General features: G+C 40.9%; 1 protein-coding gene across 9 annotated transcripts in view; it reads right to left on the reverse strand.

Moving 5' to 3' along the window:
* The window catches only part of PDE10A (phosphodiesterase 10A), a 537,273-nt gene that overhangs the window by 102,589 nt on the left and 417,871 nt on the right, over nt 1-16,813 (reverse strand). For all 9 annotated transcript variants that reach the window (XM_032485326.1, XM_032485329.1, XM_032485325.1 and 6 more), the window contains one exon: nt 4,433-4,461. In XM_032485326.1, coding sequence (XP_032341217.1) covers nt 4,433-4,461 — 29 coding nt within the window. The remainder of the gene's footprint in view (nt 1-4,432; nt 4,462-16,813) is intronic.

Raw genomic sequence — 16,813 nt, forward strand, 5'->3', positions numbered from 1 at the left:
CTAAAAAATAACCCCTCAACATACATAGTGACATTAAAAAAGAAAAACTTACCCAAATACCCAAGGTATTAGCATTGTATTATACTAGCAGACCCAGGATAAAGCTATTTTTATATGTCTTAGAAGGAAGGATATATGCAAAGTGACTTTTAGGGCAGCATCTGCTTTGCACTCTCAAGAAAATGAAAGAATTAACAGTGAGAATTATCAGTAAGATCATAAGACAGACTGAAGTGGAGAGAAAGCCCCAAAGTACAGAAGTAACGTTCATGAGACAGAGCCATGAATTTAAGCAGAGTTGGAGACGGTGCAGAACAGCTGTGCTGCACACGCTCACGCCAGGGATGCACAGTTAGGCTGAGTGGTCCTTCCAGAATGCATGGTAAAAAAAAAAAAAAAAACTGACAGAGGATGAAGGATGTGGATACCTGATGATCTTGAAGAGAATGAAGCAAATGAGAGAGAGCTGACACACCAAGAAACAAATAGACAAAAGTATTTTGAACTAAAAAAAGACGTTAAAAATGGCTGAGAAAGCTCACTACATGCCAGGTTAGTCAGCAAGTTAAAACACTTACGTACACCCTGGGAAAAACAGTAACTCCCAAGGGCAGAAGACAGAGTTTTAGAGATATTCAGAGACGAAAAAAGCAACATTTACCAACAAAATTAAAAATACAACGAAACACATCTTACAGCATTTCGAGGGGCAAAGACGTTACCCAAGAATTCTAGACCTGGCTGAAGTCTGTCTAATTCTAGCACTCAGCCTCCACATAGGCTTCTTACCTGGATGCTTTCTCTCCCTTTCCTTGTCAGAACTCTTTGTGACTCATAAGCTGGACCCACTTTATCACCACCAATAATAGTAAAACAGGAGAAAGGACTACTTGTGCTGAGCAGATGGAAACAAATGACAGACCGACGACTGACGCCACGTCCCCCCAGCGCTCGCCCGCCCCGAGCTCTCTGCCCAGGGCTCCTCCTTTCATTCATTCAGTTCATGCCCAGAAGACCTCCTTCTGTGCCTTGAACATTCCTGCCTACACCGTCTGCCTGGAATACTTTTCCCGCAGTTCTCAGTGTGGCTCCCTCCTTCACCCCGCCTCGGTCTTTCCTCTGCTCCTGATAAACCGTCCCTGGCTGCACACTCGCACCCCAGCACCATATCCTCTGCCCTGCCTTGTCTCTACAGCACTCACTGCCACTGAACCCAGGGTGCGTGTTATTGATTTGCTGCTTATTGGCTCCACACTGATGCTGATGCTGTGAGGGCAGCATTTCTGTCTAGGTTCTTCCCTGATGAGCCTAGAAGAGCGGGGGCTTAACTACCATATGATGACTGAACGATGGTGTCTGACTGGAAAAACAACAGGCTGGCCAAGGTATGCTGATTTTAACAAGGCGTTGACACAGTACCTCGTATTATTCTTATAGGTGAAGTTTCTATGTATAGCATTGTCCTATTTATTTTTTAATAAATCACTGAAAAAAGGGCATAGGAAAAAAACTTGGGAAAACTACTCAAATGTGTGGCCTCAAAACAGGGAACTAATGTGTTAGATGAGAGAAGTGAGACTGAGACTTCACTCAAGAGGTTGGGTTGGGTCAAAACAAGATGAAATGAAGCTTAAATAAATGTACAGGGGGAGGACACAGCTCAGTGGCAGAGTGTGTGCTTAGCATGCACGAGGTCCTGGGGTCAATTCCCAGCACCCCCATTAAAAACACATAAATAAACCTAATTACCACCCCCCAAAAAGACAAAAATAAAAAATAAATGAAGTAGCTATATAGTCCTGTAGGTAAAATTATAAATGAAAACCTGCTGACGAAGGAGCTTGCTCTGTTTTCCTCCCACTTCACCGATTTCTCCTCCTGAGTCTCCTCTGCTGCCTTGTCCACGTCCTCCCCACCGCTGGACAGCTGGGGAGCCCAGCGTTCGGTGTCTACATGCCACAGACCCCAGACACATCTGCTATATCTGTATCTCCAGTTCTCCCTTGGACTGTTCCACAGATGCACAGTTTCCAAGGGCTCTCTGGCCCACCTCATCTTATCAGGTTCAAGCCAAAGTTGGTCTATAATATTGTGTCACAGAGGTCACCTTCTAAAAATATATTGATAATGTATACTTTGTTCAGAGAATGTCAACCCAAATCCTAAGGAGGCATACAGGAAGAAATTATTTTGTGAGTATGTTTCACTGGGAAGACAGAACGCGATCTCCCCGTTCAAAGAGCTCTCACACGGAGTAGGTGGGTAGCTTTTTTGAGTTACTACAAAAGTCAAAACAACGCTAGTAGACAGCAGTTAAAGAAAGGCTGCTTGGCTCTAAGTGAGAAAGTCCCCCACGATAATCAGAACTGCCTGGAGGTGTCACAGTCTGCCTCACTAAGAAGCACGCTTTTTTGACATTGGATGTGCCAGTCACCATCTACCAGAAGGTCACAATGGGTATTTCTAAATCTTAATTTTCACTTAAAACAATGGTATACTGTTTCATGAAGCAAATTCTGAGTGCCAGTTGAATGAGCATTGACCAAGGTATGGGGTATATTCACAAAAAAACAAAACAAAACAAAACTGTAAAAGGTCCTACCAACAGACCCTATTCTAGGCCATCAGCTCACGTACTGAGCATTTCTCAAATGGGGATGCACTTTCTCCAAATTTGGCATAAAATAAGAAAACCTTATAAAATAATAGCAGAGAAAAGTCATTATGTACAGTTGATTATCCTTTCTAATGGCCTTAGAGACAGTATGTGGCGGTCGGAATCCAAGATGTGTCATGGCAACATTTTGTGTAACTAAAATATATGGAAATGCATCCAATTACAAAGCCTACTCTTTGTATGGTTCTTCTCCCCAAATAGAACTCAGCTTATATTTGAAGGGGTGGACAGCAAAAACAAAACCACTTATGACACTATGATACAAGATCTTTCCACTGGGGGACCCTGGTGGTGAGGAGAGCGTGTTCCACCAAACAGGTGAATAGAGTTAATGCTGATGTAAGCACGGTACCAGGGGTGTGGCTCTAATCTTTGTGGTCAACAGAACAGACTGTCAGGAAAACTGCCCGGGTAGGCTGATGTCACCTCCTGGGGGCATCTCTTTCCCCACCTCCTTCAAAAACAACGTCTAAAATCTTTTGAGGGTTGTAAAGGTTAAACTGAGGTTAGGGATTCCCTACAAAGTTAGTCTGGGTTAAAGAAAAAAAAGCAGCGTATTGATGAGTAAGTTGTAGTTTTCCCTTCTTGTCTTTGGTTTACAGACACGTGGGGGAGGCCTGAGACAGCGGCTTTGCCGGTATCAACACCCCAGTGCTTCGGCCTCCACCCAAGTCCACTCGTGACAACCCTCTTGTCATCCTCAAACACTGCTTTGTAGCCACTTCTGCTGCTCCCAGCAGCTGTGAAAATTTCAGGCAGATCCTTCTGTCCCCAGTATACCCTGAAGATCTTAGACTTGGGAACTTTCTGTGAGCTCTGCAAATGCGAAGGTGACAGTGCAGGCACTCAGTAAAACCCTGAGACTTACAGAAACCTGAAGTGTCTGTCAGGCTGCTACGAACAGAGGAAATTCTGCCCAGTCTCCACCAGTGGTCCCGGCCATTCAGACCCTCCTCTCTTCAGGGGCATACAACTGTATACGTGACTTTGTTAACAGCGCTACAGTTTATATCTTATGATACATAAGGTTGCATCAGATACAATTCAGACTTGACTGAATTATTCAATAGATTTTTTTCAACATGTAACCCCTATTTTAAGGCCTTTGTCTGTGAGCAGGGCAGGTAACGCCGAGTCTTTTCCGCGTGTAATCACGTAGTCACAGGCTTGCGGCACTGAGCGCGCTGTGCTGCAACGCCTTCCACACTCGTGCCCCGCTGCCGTAAGCCACTGAACTTTACCACTAAGTGTCTCTCTTGGACGTGAACCCGTGCACTTAATATTTATAAACGTCCTAAAGGCTGTCATGCCCTCAGTTCATGAGTAGCCGCCTTCTGTTCTCCCACAAAGAAGGTGCAAGAAAGGAAAGGCAGGGCCCCAGGCAGCGCGGGTGCATGAAGGCACCAGGAAGCGGCTCCCGCCTGGGGAACCTGGTGTCGGTTTTTCCAGAGAAGCCAGAAATTCAATCTTAATATGCGCTCTCTCAATTTCTAAGTGGTGGCAACAAATTCAGAATACTCCAAAGGCACGTGCAGGCCAAATGGAATGTATCTGGGAGCTGAATTCGGAGTGAGGCCTCCAATTAGCATCCTTTCTCCCTACTGACTTTACTCCAGACTCGTAATGAGCAATCCTCTGGGGAGGGCACGGTTTTCGTCATGTTTTTTCTGACACTTTAACGTTAGAGGGCTGAAAATATACAGGAGAATTTATTTCCTGTGTTGTGGTCACAGAGATGATGTTCGCATTACTCACCCTGCTGACTTCCTTAGGAGCCGATTCATCTGGGGGATGGAGAAAGAAGGGAGAAAAAGAGTCAGAAACTCAGAGTAGTTTGTGAAACACAGAACATGTCATTCACTCTCAATAAACTAGAAATCTGTCTGTAATGATTCCTCTTGTGAAATCTCAGAACTCGGTTTTAAAATGCTGTATAGTAAAAGTTAAACACAGTAAATTTCGAGCTAGACACACATTAATTCTGGAGGGACATGAAATTGCACAACAGCTTGCTGGTCATTTTCGAGATGACTTTTTTGGAGATCCTAAAATGGCAGTGCCTGCAAATAGGGATACAGTCTGATTTATCAAATACATGTACCGAGAAGAGGGCTTGTGATATTTGCAATATTCTACATGAGAAATCCCACACGGGTATCTCCAATGGTCACCAACACTTGTGCTGTGCTGTTGCCAGCATTCCCAGTTTGCTGAAATAAGATATGTGCCTGCATGGGACCCCAGGAAACACACCTATTCATAGTGCTGCTTTGTACCAGGGGTCCCAGGAGGTGGCGGGGGGGAGGTGCTGTTTGTACCAGCATGTCAGCATTGTTCACTGGCAAAATGAGATTGATGGACTGGTCAGGTCCAGGTGAGCCCCTCTGAAGTGCTCTCCCTGCGAGGCTGACTACGTGGCAAGAGTGAGCCTGTGTAACCAACAAGGTGTAAGAAACAAACCGGCCAAGACGCCGCTGCAGGTCCACCGGCTGTGACACGGGGAAGACGCGTTGATGCTGCCCCTCGTCTGGAGACCCGTGCAGCCCCTCAGCGCGGGGCGGCCTTTCCCGTACTGCCGCTGCTGTCCCGCGTCTTGTTTAGCAATCACGCCCCGCCTCACCACTACCACCAGTGCACCACATGCCCCAAACCTAATGTATTCTGTGTGACGCCAAAGCACAGCCTGATCTTGACAGGGACAAAAACGTCCCACAAGTCCAGACAGGGTTGTGATTCTTCTTCCTCCTTCAATATTCTTAACTCAACCACTGAGATCTGTTGTTTCTTCTTTTTTTCTAATCTTTCCCAGATTTACTGCTTACCACTCATTTCCACAAGTAACACCAAGTCTAATCCCAAACCACACATCAACCAGCAGCCTCTGAGCCTCTAAGCCAGTCCCGGAGTCATGCCCACACACACGTGCATGCACACACACGCTCACTCACCCACTTTATCTTCCAAAAATACTCCACCCATCATGCCCCTTGGATGCTTCAGAACCCAAAGTAAACTAGGTTCCAAACCGCTGCATGCTGATTCTCCCCGGGAGCTTTTCAAAAATCACCAAGCTGGGGACTACCGGACGGCAGGTGATCAACAAACAGTACCTACTTCTTGCATTACTGTAGTATCACACACTTGCTTCAATATTTTTCTTATAATTGTTCCACCATGGTCTGGGTATTGCATCTGATTTCCCTAAGAATGTAAGCATCTTAGAAGAAAAACATTTATTTTATCTTCTACCCTGAAGTCATAACATAGAAACATTTCATTTACTCCTTTACTTCTAAATTCTCAACCTTTCATAAGCCTTTCTGGAAACTGAACTGTTTGATTTGATCATTACAACAAATTTATTAACAGATTATAAAGTTACAGAGGCTTATGTGTTTTTAATTTTTTAAAAAACTTTTATCTAAGGAATTCACTGAGCAGGGTTGAAAAGTAAGGGTGAATTAAAACGCACACAATGGGAAGCGGCAGCTGTGTGGACAAGTTTACAGTGGGACTGAATGGAGTTACCAAGCTGTGACCCTTCGGAACCATCCACTCCCCAAGCGTCACTATGATTTGAAAGTTACGTTTCCTCTTGATTCAGTTTTGGTGGATGTATGTTTCTAAAAACCTTTTTTCTATATAATTGTTCACAGTATCCTGTATGGATTTTTTGTATTTCTGTGGTATTGGCTGTAATTTCTCCTCTTTCATTTCTTATTTTGTGTATTTGAGTCCCCTCTTCTTTTTGGTGAGCTTGGCCAGAGATCTGTCAATTTTGCTCACTCTTTCAAAAAATGAGCTCTTGGTTTTATTAATTTTTTTGTTTTCTTCTTCTCTATTTATTTCCTACCTGATCTTTAAAAGGAATATGCACATATAAGTGTGTGTGTGTGTGGGTGTGTGTCACTATGCTGTACACCAGAAACTAGTTCAGCATTGTAAACTGACTGGTGCTTCAATTATAAAAAAATTTTTTAAAGTTAATTCAAAGAAGAGCTCAAATGTCCATACATCTGTGCATAAATGTTCCTTCTGCTTTTTCTTTTGTTTTGCCTAGTGCTTCTCAAACTTGAGAAGTTTGCATAAGATACTCTACTGACATTTATTTATTTAAAAAAAAAAACTCCAGCTTTTTTGCTTTATGGAAAGTTTCTGAAAGAAAAATGTTACCTATAATGTATTTCTGGACTTTTTATCATATGTACAGATTTAGAAATGTAAGCTCTATCTCTTCCTCCAACTTAGAAGTCAAATGATTTCTGTTAAGGGAATGTCAGATGTCAAGCCCACTGCATGCAGGGAACGTGGTATTTTACTGAGGGAATTAATGACCCCAGTGAATTTGCTGGGATAAGGAAAACTTGCTTCCGATTTCCTCTACCTGGAATTTTCATTTAGTGGAACTCTTCTGCCAAGGAAAATTTAAGCATGTTGAGGACAATTCATTAATTTCTCTTCCACGGTGGGTGGCAGTGGAGGCGCCCACGCAAGGAATAGGGCAGCCAGTGGCTCGGAGCGTGGACTGTGGTTACAAGCCCAAACGGACAGTCACTTTGCTAGGTGTCTGACTTCTTTTGCACCTTATAAGTCTGAAGTGAAACAATATCCTAGCAATATAATTTGATATCAAAAAATAGTTCTTTCCAGAATGACATTTTCGAAGTAACAGGTTAAGAGTGCATGACTCAGAATGTCTAAGAACCTACAACTCTGGGACGTCTCTGTGCATTTCCAACACGCACTTGTGACTGAACTATTCAACGGCCTTTCAGGCAGGGTCAGCACGAAGCTCACTCAAAACCGAAAGGGTAGGGAATCACGGGCAAGAGGGAAATCGCCATGGTAGCCAGATTTGGAGTCATTCATGAGCATCGGGCTAGCAACAAAAGCGTTCATGACAGCCGACACTAACTTTTAGGTGGTGCTGGGGTTCTGTAAACATGTGTTTACTCAACGAACATGTCCTGCAGGTTCACCATACGCAAGGTATCTACCCCCGTTCTCAGGGAGCTTAAATTCTACGGGGACTAATAAACAAGAAAATTCAAAAAAAATTTCAGAAAGGGAATATTGATGCTTGTTAAAGAGAAATTAAAAAAAAAAAAGAAGAAAACCAACTTCAATCTAAACCTCATCTTAATAATTTTATTGAAGCTTTAGTAAAAATAGCTCATTGACAGAAATATCTCCTGGAAGATTCCCTAGTAAGCACACCTTTCACAGGAAGTACTTAATTTTGAGTATTTTATAAATCTTCATAACTGGGCATGTATTTGTACTTTGCTGTTTTGTGATCACTTTTGATATCTCTTTTATATGAAATGGGATTTCAGGAATGATACAAATTTATAAGACCTAAAGAAATTTGTATTCCGATGGCTGCTTTAGTTTTGTGGCTGCTTGTAGCAGACTTCTCTGCTCTGTTGTTCACTTTGAGGAAAGAGCTCCAGAAACAGAGAGCAGACGAGAACTCCACTAAAGCCTGTCTTCTTTAGAATCAAGAAGAAATTATTTTTTACTACTTGATCCATGAAGACTATAGACAAAAGGGAAGCCCATTTAAGAAAAATGAAACATAGTAAAGAAAAATTGAAATTAGTTTAATAAGTTATTGTAGGAGATCTTAAAAAGATCCATTTAAAATTAAGCATTAAAGAAACAGCTAAAAGGGGTTTTGATTGATTCTTATAATCCTTAAGGATTTTTAGTCCTTGTTGATTTTTTAAAATTTTCCTAGTAAAAAAGAAGAATTTGAGGAGGCTTACAATAAAAAATACAGATGCCACATGGTCCAAAACTGCAGATGCTCAAAATGATGATGAATGTTCATACTTATTGACCTGAAAAATTGTCCATGATTTGGTTAAGTTAAAAAGAGTAAGAGAAAAGCAAAATTATCTATATTAGCTAAAAAGATAAGTGTATGTACATAATACACACTTTATAAATTATATACACTCAAATTGGTTTCAATTATAAATTATTTTTTCTGCAGTATATCATATTACCTCACAAGTCTGAAATGAAAAAAAAATAGGTTCACATATAATTTGCATCTCTGTAAATATGTATTAATATTGTTAAAAAGAAACAAGCAGCCCCAAATGAAGTCACTTCTACTCAGCTTCACCAAGGCTTAACGCCTACTAACTGCAGTTCCAGCCGCCACCAGGAAATTTTAAAACAAAGCTGGAATTTCCTGGTGCACACTAGTGAGGCAACCCGTATGCTAGGACCCCCACCCTTCCCACTAAGGGAGGGTGACTTAGTCCGAAACAATCCTTTCTTCTGTTTTGCTAATAACTTCCTTGTCCCCTCCACCTCTGCCTACGAAACCCCTCCATCTTGTACAGCTCCTCAGAGCACCCTTCTATTTGCTAGTTGAGATGCGACCTGATTGTGAATTATTGAATGAAGCCAACGGATCTTCAAATTTGCTTGGCTGAAGTTGTTTTTTGAAAATAGTATCTTCAGATGATGAAATTATGTGATATTCTCTTTCTACTGAATTTTCACAATCACAATAAACTGCAATAAATTGCAACTTCACCACGGAGGACTGCCCCCGACTTCTTCCAGATGGATACCAGAATACAGCCTTGCACGGGGAAGGGGCTAAATGGACTTTCAGAGCATGTGACGGGGCCGACATCCTGAAGAAACTCCACCTTTCGGGAAGTCCAGCCGAGTTACTGCGCGCCACTGTGGCTGCACCCGAGGAAGTCCCCTTGCTGCTCCAGGACGCTCCCAAGTGCAGCTGACGGATCCTGTCCCTGCTCACTTGTTCCACTGGCCTCAGTGCTTGCCTGGGGGCGCGGTCCTGAGCTGCAGGCCGAGCATGGCTCCTTCCAGCACTCTGGCCCAGCCGCCTGTCTTCTAACAACAAGGTGCTCCTACAGCTCAGTCTACAAATATTTAATACGTGTCAGATACTGAATAGATGTCTCAGTTGGCCCAGTCATACTAAAGGGGAGAACTTAAGTTCCATGGTTTTGAGAGAACTGCTTCTTCTCTAGAACATGTACATTTATGTTGGACGTATGTTTATTTATTATTGATTCCACCCAAAGAAATAAAACAAAGACGTCAGGCAAATACTTAGTATTCTTGAGATACTAACAAAAACTACTAAAACTGAAAAAAAGAATTTAATTGTCTGCAATTTTCAGCATGTTGGCTCTTTCCTGTTACCACAATCCTACTTCTTCAAGATTCCTAGTATCACTTAAGAAGTGAGGACTTGTAGATAATTCTGTATTAAGACTTTTTACTTAACTGAAAAGTAACAGCAGCTTATAGCTTATAGCAATGAATCACCGAACCTTCGTTTTCCCTTTGTCTGAAGTTCAATACGGGTGACATTAGTTATAGTATTAAAATAATAGTCCACTTTGCTTATGAAGGATTAACAGCAACTGAAATTGCCTTCCAGGCATAAACAACTAGAAAATCATACAAAATATATGAGGCAAAGGTTTTTAGACCCTGGTCAGCAGGCAGCACAAGACTGTAATCCTAGAGATAAAATATTTGGAAAAAAGTCAATGCTGTCTCAGGACAAAAGCTCACAGCATACTAGGAATTTGAGGAGATTTCTTTAAGCTGATAAAGAGCATCTATGAAAAATCTACAGGTACCATCAGACCTGGTGGTGAAAGACTGAGGGCTTCCTCTCTAAGGAGGGGAACAAGGCAAGAGTATCTGCCCTCACCTTTCCTATTAAACACGACACTGAAGGTTCTAGCCACAAAATAAAGCAAAAAAGTGGGTGTGCTATATAATTAATATTAAACGTAAGTATTATATATAGTATATAGATCAGACAGGAAAAAATAACAATCTTTATTCACAGATGACATGATAACCTAGGTAGACAGTCCTAAGGAATCTGTGAAACAAAACACCCAAAAAAACCCACTACTAGAATAAATAAATCAATTTAGTAAGGTCACAGGATGCGAGGTCAGAGAAGACTGTATCCTAAATAGAGAAATATACACTGTGACACGATAATGCAAACAACCCAGAGGAGCCAAGTCAGTTTTGAAAAATAAGGAAGTTGTAGAAATCACACTACAGTCCCTGGCGTCCCGCAAAGCTGCTTGATCAGAGCTGTGCGGCGCCGCCCCCCACGTCCTCGCCAGCACGCATCTCCTGCCTTTTTGGTAACAGACGTCTGAACAGGGGTGAGGAGGTTTCTCACTGTAGTTTCTACTTGCACGTCCCTGACGGGCAGTGAAGGAGGTGTTGTGCGCTTGAAATATATACAATTTTATGTGTCAATTACACCTCTGTAAAGCTGGAAACAAAAATCAAATAGTGTGATGGTATCAACCTAGTATCAGATACATAGATAATGAACCAAAAGAGAGTCTAGAAACAAACATATGGATATACGTGATTTTTCAACAAAGGTACCAAGGTTATTCACTGGAGAAAGAATAATCTTTTTCAACAAATGTTGCTGGAATAAATGCATATTCATATGGAAGAACAAAGCAAATAAAAAAATCTTGATCCTTATCTCACACCACATAAAAAAAGTAACTTGAAAGGAATCATAGACCTATACATGCATGAAAACTATAAAACATAAAAGAAAATGTTGGGTTAAGCATATTTCTAAGATTAAGAAAAAATTATAAAAGAAACAGTTGATAAAACAGGCTTTATCAAAATTAAACATATTGGCTCTTCAAAACACACTGCAAAGAAAACAAAAAGAAAAGCCACCGACTGGGGGATGTGTAGTGTTACACACCCAGTAAAGGACTTGTATCTAGAACATATAAAGCAATATTACAACTCAATATTAAGATGACAAATAGCCTCAATTTAAACACTGGCAAAATATTTGAATTGATGCTTCACAAAAGCAAAAAGAGAAATGGCAAATAAACTCATGGGAAAAAATGCTCAACATACTTAGTTATTTGGGAGATGCAAACTATAACCATGATGAGATACCACCATGTACCTGCTGGAACAGGTAAAGTTAAAAGGAGAGGTTGTGAAGCAACTGGACATTGATGAATTGCTAAAAGCGCTGTGTACCCAAATTATGGGGCATCACTGAGCAACAGAAATGAACAGAGCGCTGATATACACCACAAGACAGGTGAGCCTGAAAAGCATTAACCCAAGTGGCAGAAACCAGGCACAAATACTGCATTATTCCACTTACATGCAATTCCTAAACAGGAGAAAAGGCAGAGGAGAGACTGCCCCAGACTAGAGAGGGGTGAGGGAAGGAAGACTAGCTCCAAAGAGGCACATGGGAACCTTCTGGGATGACAGAAATGTTAATGTGGTGACAGTTACAAGACAGTATACATTCATCAACACCCATTGGACCTATATACTCGAAATTGGTCAGATTAATTTACGTAATTGTACCTTAATAAAGCTCATTGAACAGAAAGTATGTCTTGCCTTTAGGCCTTAGTTCACTGTTAAGCAGGTGCCAGGCTTTCTTAGCTCTACTCTTGGCTTGTGTTTCCATTCAAGATACCATCTCGTCTAGAACTTCCTCCTGGCCCCAATGGCACCAACCTCCAAGTCAATCCTCCACATTTACTGAGAACCCTGCAGCCTGACCCACGTCATTCTTTTCCCTGAAACTGCCTCAAATCATTCTGCAGGGCTCCAGCATCCACACTGAAGAACACCGCGGGCAGAAGGCAAGCAAGCCAAGGGAATCTCACGGAAAGGACAGAGGTGCTCTAGCAATAGGTGGCTGGGAACTCAATGTGGGTTTCAGGCAAGACTTCAGGGACTGACAGCCACAGCAGGAGTCCACGGGGAGGCCTGGTAGGAAGACAGAGCCCCTGACCCCATCCATGGTGAGTGAACAGGCCCTGAGTCACGTTAGCCTTAGAAGCCTGATCAGCAGGCTCGACAGAACCCAGGAGGACAGTGTTACGAGGCCCAAGGTGCTCACCATCACTGCTGTGCTTCCTAAACTTCCACGTGAGCCCAGCTGCTTATGGAAGAAAGGAGTCAGGAAGAAGCTGCCCCAAACGGGAACTCTGACACAGCCGCTTTGGAAAACAGTTCGGCACCGTCTGAAATGCTAGTCCCAGGTATTTAAGTACGCAGAACATCAAGTGTCCAAAAGAGACGAAGCTAACGCAGAAGATGTAAGTTTTAAAGTAGAAGTAACTGAGAGCTTTAATTGCTGAGATTAAATGTTTTCTACCAGTAGGAAATGAAATTCATGATCAGGAAAAACACAGATAAAGAAAATAAAATTATGTCCTCTTGCGTATCCAAATCAATCTTGCTGCTGTACTTCCACAAAGGCTAAAATGTTGTCATGAAATTCATTAGTCTTCAGTATCCTTTAATTATAATCAATTATAAAAGTGAATTAAACATTTATTTGCAGAAAAGACTGCTGAATTAAAAATGCTGTGTCTGTAGTTCTCTGGAAATTGATAAAAGAACTGATAACAGAATAATTCTGGATCCTGTGATGGAGAAGTTGGTGGAACAAGTACAGTCCAGGGAGAAGTAATTTTTCAGAATATTATTTTGGAAAATTTGAGAAGACAACCACTGGAGACAAGAGGTGATATTCCTAAATTAAAATGCATTAAAGGTACAAACTATTAGGTATAAAGTAAGCTACAAGAATATATTTTACAACATGGGGAATAGTCAGTATTTTATAACTATAAATGGAGCATAAATCTAAAAAAATTGTGATTCACTGTATCAGACACATGTAGTTTACATAATATTGTCACACAACTATAATTGAAAAAACACATGATAAAACACTGCATGAGAGACCAACACTATGGTATCTTTCTATTAACCTGTAAGTAACTAACTTAAGATAGCTATAATATTAAATATCTAGAATGTTAAAATAAATTATAGGATTATTTCTCTGAGATAAGTGACTGAATATTCTTCACCTCTACTATGATCTCAGTAAACCTGAGGTCTCTAAACAAACTGGCGGTGGTTCCACGGCACAGGTGCAGCCAGACGTGTTTCTAGGGGCTTCAAATCAAAGCGCTCACAGACAGGCAGGGCCATTTACTCGCTATCAGATCTTCAGGGTTTGGTACTAAATACTGCAACCTAAACTTTGGTGCATATATCACTCGTTTCCAAACATTTTCTAACAAAGCAGGTTTTAATTTCCGAAATAAAATCATATACGATATGGAATAACTCAATACATTAAACAGATTTAAAAACTAGGGGCAGAGATCGTAATTCCAGCCTCCTTTGAGACCTCATTCCTGTTTCGCACAGGCTAGAAGATAAAAAATGCATTTGTCAGATTTCCATGTACCGAATCAGACGTACTGCTAACGTGAGAAAGTGTTCAGAATGGAGCTGCGAGGGAGAAAGAAGGCTGTGAGGCTTTCCTTTCTCTGGGGGGAGGAAAGCAGAGACACCTCGATCTCCAGCCACCAGAGTCCTGCCTCTCTGGGCTTCCTGGAGCCAAGGGAGCAATTTCACAGGTCCAGCTGAGCAAGCGAAAGTCTGAGGCCTGACAGTCTTGGTCACCCCATCTAGAGTTGACCCCTCCAGCCCTTCCAATGATTTTTTAAGTTGTCCAATGCATTCCTTCTGTTTAAGCTAGCTTAGATTGGTTTCTGTGACCTACAGCCAAACCCTAATTGATGTGGTTTATTAGTAAAAATTTCTTGTTAATGTTAAAAATTATTGGATATCTGATTGTAACGTCAACAAATGAGAACAAAGAAGATATTCTGACTCACATAAACTTTTGAAACAGATGTTTACAGAGGACATCTATAGTCTTACATCCGTCTGAGGATAGGATTTATTTCTGGATTTTTTTGGAGACCCGTAACGGTCCACTTAGATAACAAAATATAAAAGATAAAATATTGTTTGGGGAGGTTTATGGTTTCCTTGTTTTTTAACAGACTGCCTTACAAATTCACAAGTCTCTTGATTAAAATGACTCAGAGCCTTCAAAGATATATTTACAAATTTTTCTTTCAATGTTGAATCACTAAATATATAACAAATACAAACACAAATTTCTTATAGCAAGGAACACCCAAACACACAATAAGCCAACTCCTGAATATGTTCTTGTGATTAAATGTGCACTGAATTAATTTTCTTGAAAAAGATGAGGGCAGAGCCAAAACTTTACTAACATGACACATTTATAAGAAGTTCAAACAAATACACAGATAGGTCACTATAAGCTTAGGTCACCAAAGTTTTATCTGAGTTCTTCATAAAAACAGATTGAACCAGCAACACAAAGTTACTCCCTTGGTGGTCTCCGAAAGATTAAAACTTGGTACATGTAAATATTCCTATTACTTTATTATAGTATTAAATATTAAAATAAATTTAAGTCAAGCATTTCTGGAGTCTCTGGAGCACATCCCTAGATGTACAGAATTCTAAGGAACACAGCATGAAAACCACTGTTTCTGTGATTCTATTTCCTGTTACTTTCCTTTTTGTTTTATGCCACAATTAAAAAGATAAAAGAAGATTCCCAAACACAGGTCTGAGAACGATCTAGAAAATGAAACACATTCAAATAAAGCAAGCACAGAAAGTCCAGGCCTCAGCCACGTGCCCTAGATAACCATGTCTTATATCTAATTTCAGGCACACAACAAGATTTACATGAGTCCTGAGTGCACAAGCTTCAACTCCCCAAACATTTCCCTTGGGTTGAAATGTTAGCATTTTCTCTCTTTCATTTCTCATTGCATTTATTTAAATGTGTTTCTATTTTAGTTCTAAAATAATGTTCACTAGGGTTTCCCGTTATACAGAAGGACCGTCTGCCTAAGCATTTGTATCTCCGTCAGCAAAGTGAGCTTTATGGCTGTGAATTACAGCCTCTCACCTGTCCCTTACTCTGGCTTTTGTCTTCCTCATGCTACTTACAACCTCAAACATAATGGAAGATGTGTTCACTTGTTATTTAATTGTCTGTCATCCCTCCACCCACACTACAGTGAAAGTTCAATGAGAGCAAAAATATCTCCTGTAGAATTCTGTATCTTCAGAGCCTAGAACTATTTCTGATGCAAAGTAGATAATTCAGTAAGTATCTGTTAAATGAATTATTGGATAGATAATAACTACTTGATCACATTTATCCATGAATATAGAATAAATAATCATGAATAAATATTTATTCAATGCCTATGACATTCTCAGCCAGAACATATCAGAAGATCCACCATCTTCCATCAACGAACTGAGCAGCTTTCATATCTATCACGTCACTGCAAGTATAGAACAGACAAAAACCTTGTCTAACCGTCCTGAAGCCACCATTCTAGTGAATATCCAATTTAAACCACTGTGTGATACAGGTCAAAGAATTTATGCATATCTGACATCACAATCTCTTCTAATTTACTAGAAAGTACGTTCATAAAATGTTGATAAAAATAATAATTAAAAACAAGTAAACAAATCAAATAAACACTGCAAAATATAAAACCACACAACCATACGTTTCAGAAGGTTCAAGACTCCAATGCCTCCACTTTCTTGACCTGAGAAAGCCTGGTAGTACAGTGGAAAGAGAAAGGATGCTGGAAACCGAACAAACTTCCTGACTCTTCCACCTTATGAATGTTGTGAAGATTATGTAACAGAGGGATTGTAAATGAATGTTCATTTTCCACTTAAATGCACATGTCCTTAGACCCCCGCTGTTATGACGCTCCTGGCAGACAGACCCTGAGGGCAGCAGCGGCCATCACACTGTCCCAGCACGCTGCCCTTCAACCTGGCCAGCCTGGAGGAGGAATGCGTCCCCATGCCCCTTGTGGGGCCATCTCACTGCTCGGTGGAGTTCTGACTACTAGTTTTCCAATCCCAGAACAGAAGCAAAACATAACAAAAATAGCAAACACTGTTCATGGAACAAAATATCTGTGGGAAACTGTCATCCTTGAGAAAATTTTGGATTAAGATGTAACATCATGGGAAAGAAAAAATGACACAAAGAAGCACAGCTGAACGGTTTCCATTCTCCTTCTCCTTCTCTTCTGTTAAGCACTTAGCCACATACTTCTCGGGAGCCAGCGAGTTCTACTAGTAAGCCCTATTATTTGGGGCTCTTCTAGGGTAAGACAAATATGTAAAATATTTTTGGTC

This window comes from Camelus ferus, chromosome 8, assembly GCF_009834535.1.
Source record: "Camelus ferus isolate YT-003-E chromosome 8, BCGSAC_Cfer_1.0, whole genome shotgun sequence".
NCBI classification, from domain to species: domain Eukaryota; kingdom Metazoa; phylum Chordata; class Mammalia; order Artiodactyla; family Camelidae; genus Camelus; species Camelus ferus.